The sequence below is a fragment of the Triplophysa dalaica genome, chromosome 2 (assembly GCF_015846415.1).
Source record: "Triplophysa dalaica isolate WHDGS20190420 chromosome 2, ASM1584641v1, whole genome shotgun sequence".
NCBI classification, from domain to species: Eukaryota; Metazoa; Chordata; class Actinopteri; order Cypriniformes; family Nemacheilidae; genus Triplophysa; species Triplophysa dalaica.
The window spans coordinates 4,880,391-4,896,716 of NC_079543.1; the positions used below are offsets into that span (position 1 = coordinate 4,880,391).

Consider the following 16,326-nt stretch of genomic DNA (forward strand, 5'->3'; position numbering starts at 1 on the left):
GAAATGGTAAAACAATTGACTTTTTTTGATTAATGATTTAACTATGACTATATAATGACTATAACTATTTAACTATGATTAAATACTGTGTTGTCAAAGCTGACAAGCACTTTGTAGTTCCTTTGTATTGCTTAGATATTTCCAAAACCCATTGACAAACATCAAGGGTGACTAATAATAATGATTTATTGCAAAAATGGACAAAAAATGTCTTCTATTGAATCATGAAGCATATCATTGCTGTCCTTCCAAAACCTTGTATGTCCAAATTTGTAGTTTCTTTTGGATATGGAAAAACACTGGACTTTTTAAATGATTAAATACTGTCAAAGTTGACAAGCACTTTTTAGTTATTTTTCACTGCTTAGATATTTGCAAAACCCCTTGACAAACATCAAGGGTGACTAATAATATTAATTTATGGAAAAATAAACAAAATATGGCTATACAAGGTTTCAGAAGGAAAGCAGCAAAATTTAAGGCTATAAGAGTGTCAGAACCCAGGAAAAGATGGGGATCCCTTCAATAGACCTCAAGAAGCTAGTTTTAATTTGCAAAATTTGCAAGAATTGCAATTATATAACAAGTCTTGTTATTTATTTTTTTTACTTTATTTTCATAATTCTCAAGGTTATACGTTTGTGTTAATCCACAGTTTTGACGGTTTGTTTATATTTCCAAAATGCCAAAAAAGTATTAATAAGTATGCGAGTAAGTGACCCTTATCCTTATAGTGTACGATTTACGTTTAGGCCACATGGTATACTGTATTTGCATAAGCACTAACTAGACTACTGTAACTCTCACATCTCCAAATGTGTAAGTGTCTGTTGTAGCACATCTCCCTCCTCCCCGCTCTGCTCCAGTGCTCATTATTGCTCTGGCTCATTTCTCTCTCGCTGAGCGCCGCAGTGCCAGGGCAGCATCGCATTTAATTTAATTAGCCCAGCTGCAGCGGCGCTCGAACCATTGGCTGGTATTGTCAGCACGTTTGGTACCGTGGCGCACACAATCACTGATTGCTTTCAGATAGGGAGAAATATAATTAGGGTTTGGGAACGACGGAGAGCAAAGGAGGGGCCGCTAGGGGTATATTAGTGCCTTATTAGTTTCATTTGAAATCTGTAGATAAATAGGAAAGTTTTATTTGAGGCGTAATGAGATTGTAGCTATTTGGACAAGGACGGCTGACCCTTGTACATGGATTACTGAGGGATTATGGGTAATAACACGCTCAGCTGTCAGAAGTGGGATATCGATATTAGGGAACTTCACTGAACGTTTCTTCACACCTACGTTTTCATCTTTCTGATGACGTGCGTGCACATCCAGCCAAGACTTTTACTCACGCATCTTTTCATATGTATTCCATCAAAAAAGTGACCTGTCTGAAAGCAACGACACATCAAAAGCACATCGGCTAACAAGGCCCAGCTGCTAAGTGGTTATTAAGCAGAGATACCTCTCTTTCTCCTTACTGGTGCATAGCAACAGTACAGAGACCCAAAGAACCATTTTACAGCACGCCAAATATCGCCACCATACACATGCAATGAACCAGTTAGGTATCCTGTGTGACTTTCTTCCTTCAGTAAAACAGAAAAGATGATATTTTAAGGAACGTAGGTAATCACACAAGATTGGTCCCCATTGACTTCCATCGCATTGACACACACACGACATTTCTCAAAATATCTTCTTTTGTGTTTAACAGAAAACAGACCCATATTCTGGTTTTAAATGACATGTTTTTACATTTTTGCATCCTACACCATGTGAAGAACTATTAACTGTATTTGATGCATTTGGATTTTACAGTACCCAATGCCCATACAGTAGCTGACGGGCGCCATGATGGGGAGCTTAAGCAAGCCATCTGCTGTAAAAAGAATGCCTTTGATACCATTAGTCCCCGCGGCGCGCTAACATGTTGTTTCTAGAAGCTTCAGCTGATCCTGTGAAGCCGACTGCGGTGGGAGACAACTGTGGGCTTAGAGATTCCTGTGCTAACAGCAGGGAGATGTGCGCATGCAGGCGGAAAAAAACATACTGGCATCATAACTCCAGTGTGTGTGTGTGAGGAACCTTTGGTCCTCTTATGAGCTGCTAATTTAAACTGTTTACATGGATTTATGACATCCAAACCTCATTTGCTTTCAGTTGCTTTTTTGCTTCATAATCTTTTTTAATATAGAAAATAAAGTCCCGGACAGGGATCTTTGCACTCTAAGATAACTGGTACAGTATAGCTGAACATGCAACTGATGATTTGTGTCTTGATAAACAGCGGGTTGGGTTAATGGCGCAAGGGGGTATTATGTGTTTGTGTGCTTTGTCACTCCACACAGTTTAGCGTGAACAGCCCTCACCCCCTTCAGCTCCCCATGGCTTCTGCTGCAGGGGCATATTTCTGTGTCAAAACAAGTGCTAACAGCTTTATTTCAGAGACATCATTTCTGAAGCTCTGACCCTTAACAGCACCTTTTTAGTGATGTAAAACAACGTTTCGTGTTTGTTTCATTTCAACGCTTTCTTTAGGAAATGCAGACAATTTGCTATTTTAAAGTCTGACATGCTATAGCAAAAAAATACATGAATTTTTCGCTTGCTGAGTCACGTTACCTCGATCCTTGTAGAGGAAGATACTGTACTAAAAAGACCACCGTTTTGTTTGCTGCCCTTGGTACTGTCTGTCGTTTTTCAAAGCAAAAACCACATTTGTTTTCTGCATCTGAAAATGGAAATATTAAACCCTTCTACGTCAATCTTTAGGGTTCGTGTGCCATAGTAAATAGCACATAATTATCAATTGTGTGCTGATGTGCTCTAGTCGTGTTATGTGACTGTGTTGAAGGCTGGGTTAAAACCCCACCATTTTCTTGTTTTTAATTGTAGTATAAAATCTGCTGTTTGTGGCTTGTGTTATTGGTGCCTTAAAATTCCCCATTCCTGCCTCTGTAGCTTTGAAATGCTGAGATTATATTGTGTGTTATATTGTCTCACTCGTCTAAGATTGTTGATGTAGTTGAGGGTCATGTATAGGTGGACAAACTCTGTTCCAAAGCACAAGCCCATCATCACCCCCTCCTCATCTCTTCACACTGCTCTTGTTGTGCATTCAGAGTGTCGGTGTCAACGTGTAAATTATACGGAAATAAGTCTGAAAATTGAAAACGGGCCGAAATGTATGAGAGCGCGAGAGGCCCTTCTCCCTCCCTCTCCGTCCAATTATGTTGAAAAGGCGGTGGAGAGCGAGAACAGGCGCACCTGACAGATGTTGACCGTGTTTAAACCCCGCGCGCTTTTACAAGTTCAAGAGACTCTCTAATTCACTTTGCAGTCGGGACATAACGGAGTGACGCCACTCACAGATCGACGCGCGAGGATTTCAGGGCTTTATCGGCTGTTAAACTGCACAGACTTGTTTCCTTGCACTAGTTTTGTTTTGATCTAAATGGACATGCACTATTGCGTAAGACGCGCAAAGGTCTGTTTGATTCCAGAGATATTTGAGAAGAAAAAAATTGTTCAGCTTCGTATAAAAGCTTCAAATATATAATACATGTAAATAAACGTTGCGTATTTATATCAATTTTTTTTTGGAAAATCAAATAATATTTTGAATAATAAATATTAACTTTTTTTACAGTGGGTGAAATGATTCAGTATAATTGCAGGTCTTTTCCAAATACATTCCTATTTATTTATTTTGATCCATTTTATAAGAAGTATCTATATATGTGTATAATGATAATCGACGCCCCCTTTGTATGAATGTTTTGTGTGTTATTTTACACATAAAATGGACCGAATGAAGGCATTCTCCATCCCAGCCCTCAGCCAGAAAAAACGTATTTTTTCTTCACCCTCAAAGTATTGACTTAAATTATCCGGAGACTATTGTTAAACCAGTTGTGCAATCCAACAAATAACGCATAATTGCATAATGGCAGCGCCTTTTCCACTTCCACGGATGGGTATGATGATTAAGACATTAACCACCGCGATATTTGTTTTTCGCCTCAGTTAACAATTAATGGAGATATTCTGAGCAAGTCTTCTGTGAAATCTGAGCGATGTGTCTGCAACTCCCTCACAACGCCTCCGTTTCACTGGCATGCGCAACAACGTTCGGGCAGCATACTTGGTATCGTGCAGACGTTCATTTCATTTTGCTTTATCCCATTTCAGCCTGTTGGCCTTAATTCTTTCTGCGTAAATATTTTTCTTTCGGGTTGCTCGATTGCGTATACATCTAAGTTTTGTTTTACGAGTTAGTAAAGTAGTCAAGAAAATGTAGGAGATATATTTAAGATGTGATATTCCTCGTATGTTTACGTCCGGTAGACGGCGATCACACGCTATAAATTCATACAATACACGAGTTAACCAAATCTATTTCTATTTATTCTCACCTTTGAGATGACCTAAATAACTATTATTAGGTCAAAACAAGCAGGAAACAAGTTATATGTGAGTGGGTTTGCATTCAAAATCGGCTTTGTAAACGGCCTCTTATTTGTGTTGTGTGTGATTTTGTTCCTTTGTATTCTTGTAGTAATTATTGTAGGCTATATACCCGTGTTTTAATTCGTGAATTGTGCAGCTTATTGTTTTAAATTTTTAGAAATAATTGTTGCTGTTTTTTAATTCAATGTCCACGTCCCTGATGTTATCTGGAAAAAAGCTAATGGTTTTAGTGCAACCTTGGGTAATATAACAACATGTTACACCAATTATTACGCACATTTATTTGTTGCCTATCCACTTGATGACAAAGGGGCACATGTGGCACGTGCACTGGGCGTGAGTCACCTGCTTCTCAGCAACCACCACAACAGGAAACACCTGTGGCATATATTTATTGGAAGGGACTTTAAAATAAGAAAACGCCAGAAACCTTTAAAATATATTTAATGGACGGTTTCACAGTTTTTTTAAATTGATCTTCACAGATTGTGTTTTTCAAGGACTTTTAAAGGACCGTCGTCGTCTTAATGTGAATATTAGTTAAAATACTTGACGGACTATAATTATTATGATTTTACAAAACGAGATTTTCGACGAGATGATTATCCGTATACTTAAATATAAAAAACTTGTTGCTTTACCTTATGTTGAAGATCATGATATCTAAAAGGGAAATGAACAGTCAATTTTAAGGGCAATGATGTAACCGGTCGATTACTTTAGCTGTTATTCCAGTGAAAACATCATTTGGAGATCATTTTCCCCAAATAACATTTGTCAACGGTTTGTAGCCAACTGTTTACCTTCCGCGCTCTGGAGAAAAACCTTCAGCTGAGCCCGCAGCGGGCTCGCTCTCGCCCGTGCACGTCATTTGACCGTGAGCCATATGCAAATCAGTCTCATCCTCCAACGCCATTGGCTCTCTCTCACTCATTTATTCCCTGTCAAAGCGCATCATATGGCCGCTCTCCCACTAACTTTTCTACCCTGCCGCTGAAAGTAGCTCAAAGACTGGATGTGAAAATCAACACAAGAGGGAGTGTGAAGGAAACTAAAGGGAGACGAGCATCTTGAAATTCATCATCCTTAATCTGTTTGGATTGTACCTCCGTTGCTTTTTAGGAGATTTACGCACGACGGAACGGGGACGCCGAAGCTGTATTGAGTGCATGTTTCTGTGTCTGAGCGGAGTGTAAGTGAAAGCCAAGTGAATGTATAGCATGATGATGGAGACGGACTTACATTCTCCTGTGCCCCAGACCAACACGAACACGGGCCACACGGGACCCAACAACGGGAGCAAAGTTAACCAAGACCGCGTAAAGAGACCCATGAACGCATTTATGGTCTGGTCCCGGGGTCAGCGGAGAAAGATGGCTCAGGAGAACCCCAAAATGCACAATTCGGAGATCAGCAAGCGCCTCGGAGCGGAGTGGAAAGTTATGTCCGAGGCGGAAAAGCGACCCTTCATTGATGAGGCGAAAAGATTGCGTGCCATGCATATGAAGGAGCACCCGGATTACAAGTACCGACCCAGAAGAAAGACCAAGACGCTGCTCAAAAAAGACAAATACTCGTTGGCCGGTGGCTTGCTCACTGGATCTGGTGGCGGAGGCGGCGTGGGTCTGGGAATGGGTGCAGTAGGGGTCGGGCAGAGGTTAGAGAGTCCAGTGGGTCATGGTGGTAGCGCCGCGGCGAGCTACGCGCACATGAACGGATGGACCAACGGTGCGTATTCGGGCCAGGTGGCGGCAGCCGCGGCGGCCGCTGCGATGATGCAGGAGGCTCAGCTCGCCTACGGTCAGCACCCGGGCAGCGGTGCGCATCACCACCACGGGCACCACCACCACCACCACCCACACAACCCGCAGCATATGCACCGCTATGAAATGACTGCTCTCCAGTACAGCCCCATCTCAAACTCTCAGAGTTACATGAGCGCATCGCCGTCGGGATATGGGGGGATATCCTACACGCAACACCAAAACTCCAGCGTGGCTTCGTCGGGGGCCATCGGCACACTGGGATCTCTGGTGAAATCGGAACCGAGCGTGAGCCCTCCTGTTACAACTCACTCTAGAGTGCCTTGTTCCGGAGATTTGCGAGAGATGATAAGCATGTACTTACCGACGGCGGAGACAGGTGACCCGTCCGTTCAGAGCAGACTTCACGCTGTGCCACAGCACTATCAAAGTTCCACGACAGGCGTGAACGGAACAGTTCCACTGACGCACATGTGAAACGATACGAAACTCAGACTTAAATAACCAAATATGTACCTCTTTTAGAGCATCACTACCTTTTTTGTACAGAATGTTTGCTCTTGTTAATTTGAAGGTGATCTTATTTAAATATAAAACTAAAAGACTGAAGAGTGTCGTTGGGATGTCGTCTGAAAAACGTATTTCAACAATATGACATGGGTGAGATTTCAACGTTTGCTAAACGCGAGTGTTTGATTCAGATTTATTTGGTGTGCAAGTTTAAAAAAGGAAAGTGGGTGATACGGTGTATTGTTTTTAAAGTTTTCTATTTTAAGGGTTTTCTCTATCCCACTTTGATTCGTCAACACGTGAGTTGCTGTATTTGATTCCATATTTGTTTGTTGTATTTTTTCTTGTACATTGTGAAAATATTACATAGAAAATGTAAATATAATTTGGTTTCGCAAGCAAACAAGGAAACGTTTTGCATTGATGTGAGAAGAATAAATTTCACAGCTTCGGCTCCGATTGTGGAAAATATTTTCTCTGTTGTTTTGCTTGCTCTGTTGTTTTCTAGAAATCAGAAAAGTGATGACTCGTTATACGCCTTCAAACAGTTATTTAGTCAAATGTGATCTTATCTCCTTTGACCTTTCAAAGAAACTCCTGAAAGAAACATCATACGAACAAAAACGAATATTAAATGTGAAATATTCTGAGCACAGATTTTTCAAAACAGCATACAAACAAAAAAGATATTGAATGTGAAATATTATGAGCACAGAGTTTTTATTAAATGTAAAAAAAAATGTGAATTCATATTCCTGTGACGAACAAATACAATTGTAGGTGTCTCAGTACAGAATAATAAGGTAAAAGCTAAATAAAGGGGAAATATCACATATGTGTTTACTCCAAAATCATGTTAAATATTCGCCATAATTGTTTACATTTTTTGTGTCATTTAGATGCTTTGAAATCTACAAAAAAAATTGATATAATTGTTAATACTTATTTAAATTAGAACACATATCTCTTGTTCATATGTAATTAACTGCATTGCAGTAATTGGAAAAAAACTTTAAAAGCTATTTAGAAGTGTTAAAAATATTAGGTTTGCTGTTATATGAGGATTTAAAGTGTTTCAGACAGCTCTGTCCAACAAAAGATCGTCCTCTTCAAATATATCAAGCTGTGTACAATTGAAACCACTTGGATTGCTGAATAATTATTATTTGTTTGTTGATCAGCTGTTCTGTAGAAAGGATTGTATAACCTGACACATCACAATGAATAATTATTATCAGCAGAATGCCTGAAAGCATTATTACCCTATTCCTGAGACTCCATTTAAATCTGGTGAGAACTGACAGTTTTTAAATATAAAAAGTCTTGTGTATAGGAGTGTACTCTTGAAGTAATTCTTGAGTACTACCATGAATCTCACTCGGTGAAATTATTTGACAATAGTTGAGCCCACTGTGACTGTGGTCAGCTTTAGTTAAAATTCTCAATTGCTGCCATCTAGCAAATCTATTCGGGAAACCTTCAGTAATTTGCTTCCTATAGAAAGCCTTGATGCTACTGTGTCTGGTTGGGTGGGACCGGAGGTCAAAGTTCAAGACCTCTCATAATAAAGAGTGTCCAATGAAAAACGAAGAATGACAAATAGAGCGCAAACTACATTATTCATTGTTGAATGGATCAACCCCTGTTTTCCCCGTGAGCCCCGAATTATTCAGACATGCTTTAAATCCGATCCACTTCAATTAAAGCCGTCTGGGTAGCCCGCGAGCCACTCGTGAACAATATTTGCCGGATGCGTAATAATTGCGTCTTAAACCTCTCAATGGAATACATTTTTTACTGTATTTCCACCTTTGATATGCACTTTAAGCGCAATTCTAATTCGTTTGCCTCCTGGCTTATTTTCTGTCACGAAAATTGACAACCTTATTTTATTATAATTGAATCAACGATGGGCCGTCAAGCAAGCGTTGCTCGTACCCTCCGTGGGGTGTCGGTGGGATTAAGATGAATGCGGAGTGCGTGGCACAGAGTGTTTTGTGTCAGGGAGAGGGGGGATTAAACAGCCCTAAAAACTGAACCCCCGGGTCAGCAACGAGTCACATTCTTGTTACAATGACACCCACCGGAAGAATGACGTTACGCGGGAGCTTTCCGGCAACAAGTGGCAGGATTTGGGGAGGTCTTTCAACCTGTTTTTTTTCGTGGACGACCGTGCGAATATATGTTGGAATAATTCATCTTTTAATTGCGTATTATTTTTTAAATAGTATATCTTAGACAAATGAATTCATATTAATTAATATGTGTGCGCAGAGGCTCACTTAAGTCTAAAATATTTATTTACAAACAACAACAACGTCACAATTATTTTAAATGGTCACCGTGCCGACAATAAGATATTTATTGTAGATCTATTTTTAGATGGATAGCACCAAAACAAAGTGCTGTCAGATATATAAACTGAACGTTTCAGTGCCTTTACTTAGTTATTTAAAAAACAATTTTTTTCCACACATGTTCCTCAATTCAAAGATCACTGAAATATGATGGTGTGTCGCTGCACTTGTAGGGCAACGCAAACAACACAGCTGCTGTTAGCAACAAGGATTTGCATCCAGACACACAAAGAGCGCGCCCAGCATGGGCACCTCTCCAGCAGACTGAGAAACCTCTTCGCCATCACCATTTCCTTCACTGTTAGAACGAAAACAACTGCAACATTTCACTGGTAATTTTACAGACACCACGAGTTTCAGCCCAGTGAAATTGTGGAAACGCGCTTGTTAAAACGCCGATCCCTTGTACCCGCTGTCCTAAATGTTCCTAATTAGCATGAGGTTTATCGTACCCCTGCATATTTTCTTGCCTCCTCACAAAAAGCTGGTTATACCGTTCTGCCGCAGAAGATTACGGAGACAGATTGCAGAGAACGAATGTGCGGCGGCAGATTAGGGTCGAATAGAAACGGCAACCGGGCCAATAAATTCCTAGCGCGCGCCTTATCGTGCAATTACACGTTGACGCGTTTAACATTCTAGGTCTTTTCCCTTAATCCAAGAACCCTCCAAGAGGCGAGAAACGTTTTGTGGTGTAGTCGTTTCAGCATCAAGCGCGTGGTTAATTATTTGCATAAAGCTTTAAAACGGTGCTAACGCGTAATATCAGGTGACAACTGCTCGCGTTACCACAAAAACTTTTCCTCCACCACCTTGAACTTAAAAAATAGTGTATTTTGTGTTTTATCAGCTTGTTCTTTCAAAATAAAATATATTTTTTAGGGAACCTTGGAGGTTCTTTGAAGAACCACTAAGGATTATTATATGGCATTACTGCGAATAACGCTTTTAGCACCTTCATTTTTAAGAGCGTACAGTTTTGCTCTTAATCACAAACATTTTTTTAGCAGTTAGGGAGTTCTCTCCCTCTCTTTTCCCCCCTTTACCAGTGTCCGCCTGTGCAGGGTCCTGCTGCGAAGCGATTGTGAGAGACTCTGTTGGAATTTGGCAGCGTGGCGGCTTTGGAACGGCGCCCCACGCTGACTGTCATTCAGCGGGCCTGCGCGACTCACTGTGCCGTTGGGAAGTGTCGCTCATCCGTGCACTCATTGGCCTTACAAAGCTGATTACAAGCATCAGCGAATTCCTGAAGGCAATGAGAGGCGATGCAGGTGCACGAGAGAGAAGTTCCTGGTTGGAACTTGCATGGATGTAGCTTAAGTTGAGAACATTACGAATTCAGGTACATTTCTTAGTTCTATTGGGTAAAGTAATAACTCGTTTGGAAAAAGAAACATTCTAATAAAGATGATAAAGTTTACGATTTCTTTAAGAAAAAAAAATCTGGCTGAGTGCACCATTGTATGAGGTCACTGCTAAATGCCAAGAAGTCTCAAAGAAACAGTAAAGGCAGAGCATTGCCTCACTCACAGAATTCTGGATGCTCAAAAGTGTTCCTGGCATCATTTTTAAATGAATATTTTTAAAGCCAGATGGGTTTCAAACCATTAGAATAATTAAGAATGAGATTTATTATCAAGCACGCCTGCACGAAAATGTGGCTGTTTTAAGAGAGATGTATATAACATTTGAGCAAATAATTTTAAATTATAATTTAAATCAAAATAAAACAACGTTTTACAGATCAATTAACCAGTTCCCCAAAGGAGTATAGACAATTCAAGCAGAAACCAAACCCAAACCTGAAAAGTAAAAAAATTTTAAACGGCCACCAACACGTTTTCTAAAGCAACCTCTATCAAATTGACACAGAATAGGCTAACAGTTAGATGTTTTTATTTGATCTTAAACTCATAATGATCTCACACATCTAAGATATAGCTACATATACTCTTTTTGTATCTGACACACTTCAAAACTAACAGCAAAATTGACATATTCATTTTCAATTATATGATTATTTACATAGGCTACTAGAACATTTCAAAACGTTTCCAGAATCGAATTAAACAGTGTCACACAAGTGTTTATTAAAACCAAGAGCAGAGCGATCACTACATCATCGGAATCTCTCGCATATCTCTCTACATCACGATCCTCAAAGGGAGATCCGTCACCTGAAGGCTGTCACCCCGCTGTCACTTGGCGATTATCGGACAAAAGAGCTCTCCCGGACGGTCTATGGCACTCAGTCAGCCACAACGGGCTATGCAAATGCCCGGAGAAGGCGAAAAGATGGCGAACAGTGCGCTCAATTGTTCGCTGGATTTCACAGCTTTCCTGCGCAGCTGCGCCTCTGCAGTTACCCGGGACACTATTTTGCATTCGCCAGCAGAATCTTAAAAAGTCAAAGCTAAATAGCTTAACTTGTTGTTACCGCAGAGAAAGGGGAAATGCGTTTTTTTATTTATTTGTTTAGTCTTACGTGCCTTTTTGTATGAAATTACTAGAGAGTAAAATCTAACCCGCTGTCATGAACTGCTCACGTGGAGCTGTCCAGGTGCTGAAACCAAGTAGTGACTTTCCCATACATTCCACTTTAAAAGTTTCTGTACTTTGCAAAAATAGAATTCTCAATAATCCGAACAAATTATGTCTTGCTTTTTCAGGATGGACGTGTCCAAAAAGTTGAAATGTTCAGTGTACTATGATAATATGTACTGCATTACAGTGCGTAAAACCTCACCTCTCCTCTGGCTCTTGGCTTTGGTTGGTCAAAACTGCCAAAAAATAAATGGGTGTAAATTAGTCCCATTTGTAATTCCTATAATTTCCCATGAGGTGCCAGTGCAGCTCATCAACGTTAACCAATAGTCATACAACACACTAGACTGTGTCCTATTTAAGTTGCATTTCTTTACTCCTTATCAGCTGCTTAATCGTGCTGCACTCAAAACCCCCCTCCATCCCCATCTCCTCCATATCTGCCTGTATCTGTCGGATCATTTAGTTTAATCCTGTTACGCATCCCAAACTGGTTCCCTACGTGGGGGGACATATATTGCTGCGCTCCCGCTTTGAAAAGTTTCATTCCGCCAAGCTTAAATATATGCTTTTGTTAAATATTTGACGACAGTCGTCCTGACAGAATATAGGTTTTGCTAATATGGACTGCTTTGGTTTATGAACGATTTGTTATTAATTATAAAAGCATGTACTTCAAATCAAAGAAAGTAAAATTAATAATTAAACAGAATAACTGATGTAGTATTAGGGACACACACAATGTTTAGGTCTCAGTGTGGTTCTACCTTTTATCTTTTTTTGTTACAGTAAAAGTGTATTTTGTAAAAGTGATAAAATGGTTTGGATGGGATTAAGCCTGGCTGGAGAAGATGAGGAAAGTTTGATTTATACAGTTAGAACAGTGACATCGAAAGAGAGAGAGAGTGCAAAAAGCAGTCAATGGAGGAGAACAGAAGATAAAAAAGAAGCCCTATAAGTAAATAGCAGTTTTCTGTGATGACAAGGTTCATCCTCAATGCGTCCAACCTTGAGAGATCTGACAGAACTCATCTCTGTACAAACACACTCTTTAAACTCTTTCTTTGTCGTTTCCTTTTTCAGTTAGATTGTTATTTGCATCCCTTCTTTCACGCTTTTATAATTACAGCCAACGTTTAAAGCCTATTTTTTTATTTCAACTGATCAAGTAACCATAAGCCTACGAATCGGTATTGTTAGCCTCATAAAACACAGAGGCCTTGTGTTATATTATACGAGACGGATTTCTATGGATGTTCAGTGATTATAACATGCAGATCACACACACAAAACACAGTTTATCCCTGATTTGGGGTCAAGTCTCAATCTGGAACCTCTTTGAGTCTTTAAACTCCAAACCAGGAGTCTTGTTTCAGAGCCATATCTTTGCTGCTTGACACAATGAACTTGACAGACAACCAGATTTTCCTGCCGAGGGTCTGGTTAGGGTTACCCTGAGCTTATTATGCCATGTGTAAAAGAAAGAACACGTAATGGAGTCCGAGGTGGGGTGGAGGGCCGCAGACTGCGCCCTTTATTCAGCTCTGCCTGGATTTCTACCTGAAACTCGGATAATTGCCACGGCTCTATTTCAGATGGCGTTTACCTCTTCAGAAATAATCATGCGATCGGTCTGCCCTCACCTGGGGCAAAAAGAGCACAGGGCTATCGGAAACTTCTTTGTCGACTTGCATGGCTTAGTTCTCTGCGAAAACCGTTTCGACAAAGTTGCACATAGCGGTCACTAACATATGTATAATGACAAGCTTTAGTCACCAAACTACCGATTAATGTACAATTTAGTGTAGAATCAGTAGTTTGCTCCGAGACTACGAGTTGTTACAGTTCCCCTTTATCTGATCAGAGATTTAAAAAGCAGGGAAAAGGGGAGGCGTGGAGCACGAAAAAGAAAAACGTTTTCTAGCCCATGGCGATAGCAGACCTCGTGGATTCCTGATCGGTACGCCTCTATTTGACTGTAACTATTTCCAGACCTCCTGCCTGCTTGCTTTGCCTATAGTGCGAGCCGAGCCACAATAGCGTCCCGCCGCGCTGCTCCGGCTGCCTCCGTGCTTTCAGGCAGAGCAGAGCCTTGCTGCCGTGGTGATTCATTATTCCGTTGCCCCCAGTGACCGAGAGCAGGCCAAGCCCCCTCCTGCCAAATAGACCACTAAGTGGCAAGAGACGAAATGAGTGACATTTCCTAAAAGTTCTGACCTTTGTTTTCCCATTGAGTCTGAGCTGGAGGAAAAGTAGAGCGCACTGCAAGCATTGCACACAAACTTTAAAAGCACATACTTTTGCTTTTGAACTGCCTTTGTAAGTAGGCATACGATTCGTCTTTGTAGATGTGAAGGAAACTCACCTGGAGGTTTGAGGGCGACACTCCTCATTATTTAGAAATCTGTCCCGGAGGCGTGGTGAATCTCTTGAGGTCATGTTTGGATCCTCCTAAAGGAAAAATGTCTGTTGGAAAACAAATCTTATCTTTACTGAGGTTGAAAAAACACATACTGAGAGTATTGACTTACGTTAATGGCTATTAAAAATACATTATAATTGAAATGAAACATGAAAAAAACACTTTGTATCTCAATTGGTAAAAGATTGTGATTTTGAGTCCCACATATTAAAAAGAAAAAAAATGTATTAACTGCCAAAAGCGTAAACGTAAATGACTGTAATATAACCTGTTTAGGATTGCATGTGCTTAATGTGTAAAAAAATCATACAATATAACGATATGATCTCCATATGTTTTGGTAAGGGCCCATGTAAGGATTTAATAAGCTTAAAAACCATGCTGATTTTATAAAAGGGTCCATGCTAATCGGCTTTTAAAAGACGCGCATGACGGGAATATGAAATGTACTTTTGACACGTGCTTTTGTGCGCGGAGCTCGCGCTGCAGTGGTCCCGCACCTGCGTGTCAGAGAGTCCGGAATTGCGCCACGTTATAAATGGCGCTGTTCTTGCTCTCTCCGTAGCCGTACGCTGCGTGCGTCTCGAATGTGAACCGCGGTCGCCACTTTAAGCCGCTGACTCCAGACCTCGATAATTAACGTCCTGACTGCCCACCGAAGCCCCAGAAATCAACCTGGCCATGGAGGCTTCGGCTGTAAGGACCGCAGGGCGAGATCTGTAGGTCACACGCAGGCGCGCACCCGCCGCGCTCGGACCGGCGCTAATTGGTCGACTAATTGAACTCTGCGTGAGGCTGTGCTACGTTCGCGCGCAATCAACATGTGTTTCAGGTGGTGGAGGATTGAGAAACGTTATGTATTATTTTTAAATTCATATTTCGTGTTTGCCCCTCCCTCTTCAATCTTTAAAACTCAGAATATTCGAATTGAATAGGGATTGAATAAAACTTTTACAGCTTGTACGATAACACAAATGCTTCTGTCTTTTACATCTGCAAGACATATTTTGTTGATGTTTGCTCATCTACAATATGTTTCTGATGTCAAATGTCATAAAGACAAGATGTCTGTAAGACATTTATGATTTAGAATGGATGTAAAACCGCTCTTTCTAAGATCTTTATCAAATGGCAGATGTTTTCCAGATCTGCATACCTTAAGGAGACATCTTACAGACGTACCTGTACTATCTGGTGCTATTCACAGAAAATCAAAAATGGCAAAGTAATAGTGTCGTTTTGGTATCCTATTGATCTACAATTTAATACCGAACATCAAGAATGACTCTTGTTTAGTCAACATCTTTGACACAAAACAACGTTTTAAGGTAAGTAGGTGATGTTAAGAGAAGAACACTACTTTTCAGAAAGTTTAGGTTGTTTTCTTCATTCTTTATATTTTTCACATTTGAGAATAGCAGTACATCACAACTATGGAATAACAGAAATACTACTGGAATGTGATAAAAAATAGCATCTACAAACCTAAGGTTTCACCCTGTGATGCTATTTATACAGCAGAAGTTCATTATACGCTCTTCATTATTCTATCTAAGTTGTGCATTTCAAAAAGTTTTAAATGAAGTTTTTGTTTTGTAATAATCATGTTTCAATTATATTTTCTGCACATTGCTAATTTCGAACATTCAGACATGTGCCTTCAGATCAAAAGGTTTTCAAGATCATGAAAAACATTTTAGTCATGTGACGTGAGCCTCAACTTTTGAATAGTTGTGTATTTACTGTCTATCTGTAATGCTGAAACAAGGAAATTGCGCTTTTTTGCTGATGGAGCTCTATAACCACATTGTTCTCCATCTTTAATAAAGAAGACCTATTGACCCAAGAGAAAATGAAGAGATGGTCACATAAAAAATAATCCCCACTATAAATAAGACACACGGTTTTCTCATTTGTGACACACGTTTCGTCAAAGACCTGCAGTTTAAATGTTACATTTAAAATAAAGTAAACGTCCATTAGTCTAATGAGAAACCTGGACTTTTCATAAGACATGTCATAAGAAAAATGAAAAATGTAGTCACCGATGGACTTCAAGGACACGCCTGGTAGGAAGCCAATTACCTGTATAGCAATAAAAACTAACTAATGGACTGACTCAAATTCAAAGCAAAGACAATGACCTGACCCTCGTAGTCTACAGCAACATCCGGCCGTATACATTCGCCGAAATGTGTGAGATACTCCAACCTCACGGCCAATCAGATGAGAGCAATCAGCTTCCGAAACCTCCTGCTCT

General features: G+C 40.2%; 1 protein-coding gene across 1 annotated transcript; it reads left to right on the forward strand.

The window, feature by feature from the left end:
* The first annotated feature begins 5,470 nt into the window (after positions 1-5,470).
* sox1b (SRY-box transcription factor 1b) lies at positions 5,471-7,201 on the forward strand. Its single transcript, XM_056729475.1, has one exon. The coding sequence runs from the start codon at positions 5,682-5,684 to the stop codon at positions 6,708-6,710; it is 1,029 nt and encodes a 342-aa protein (XP_056585453.1). The 5' UTR covers positions 5,471-5,681; the 3' UTR covers positions 6,711-7,201.
* Positions 7,202-16,326: the final 9,125 nt, after the last annotated feature.

Bases quoted from the DNA above. Each gene is read 5' to 3' on its own strand.
- sox1b (XM_056729475.1), top strand. From the start codon at position 5,682: ATGTATAGCATGATGATGGAGACGGACTTACATTCTCCTGTGCCCCAG.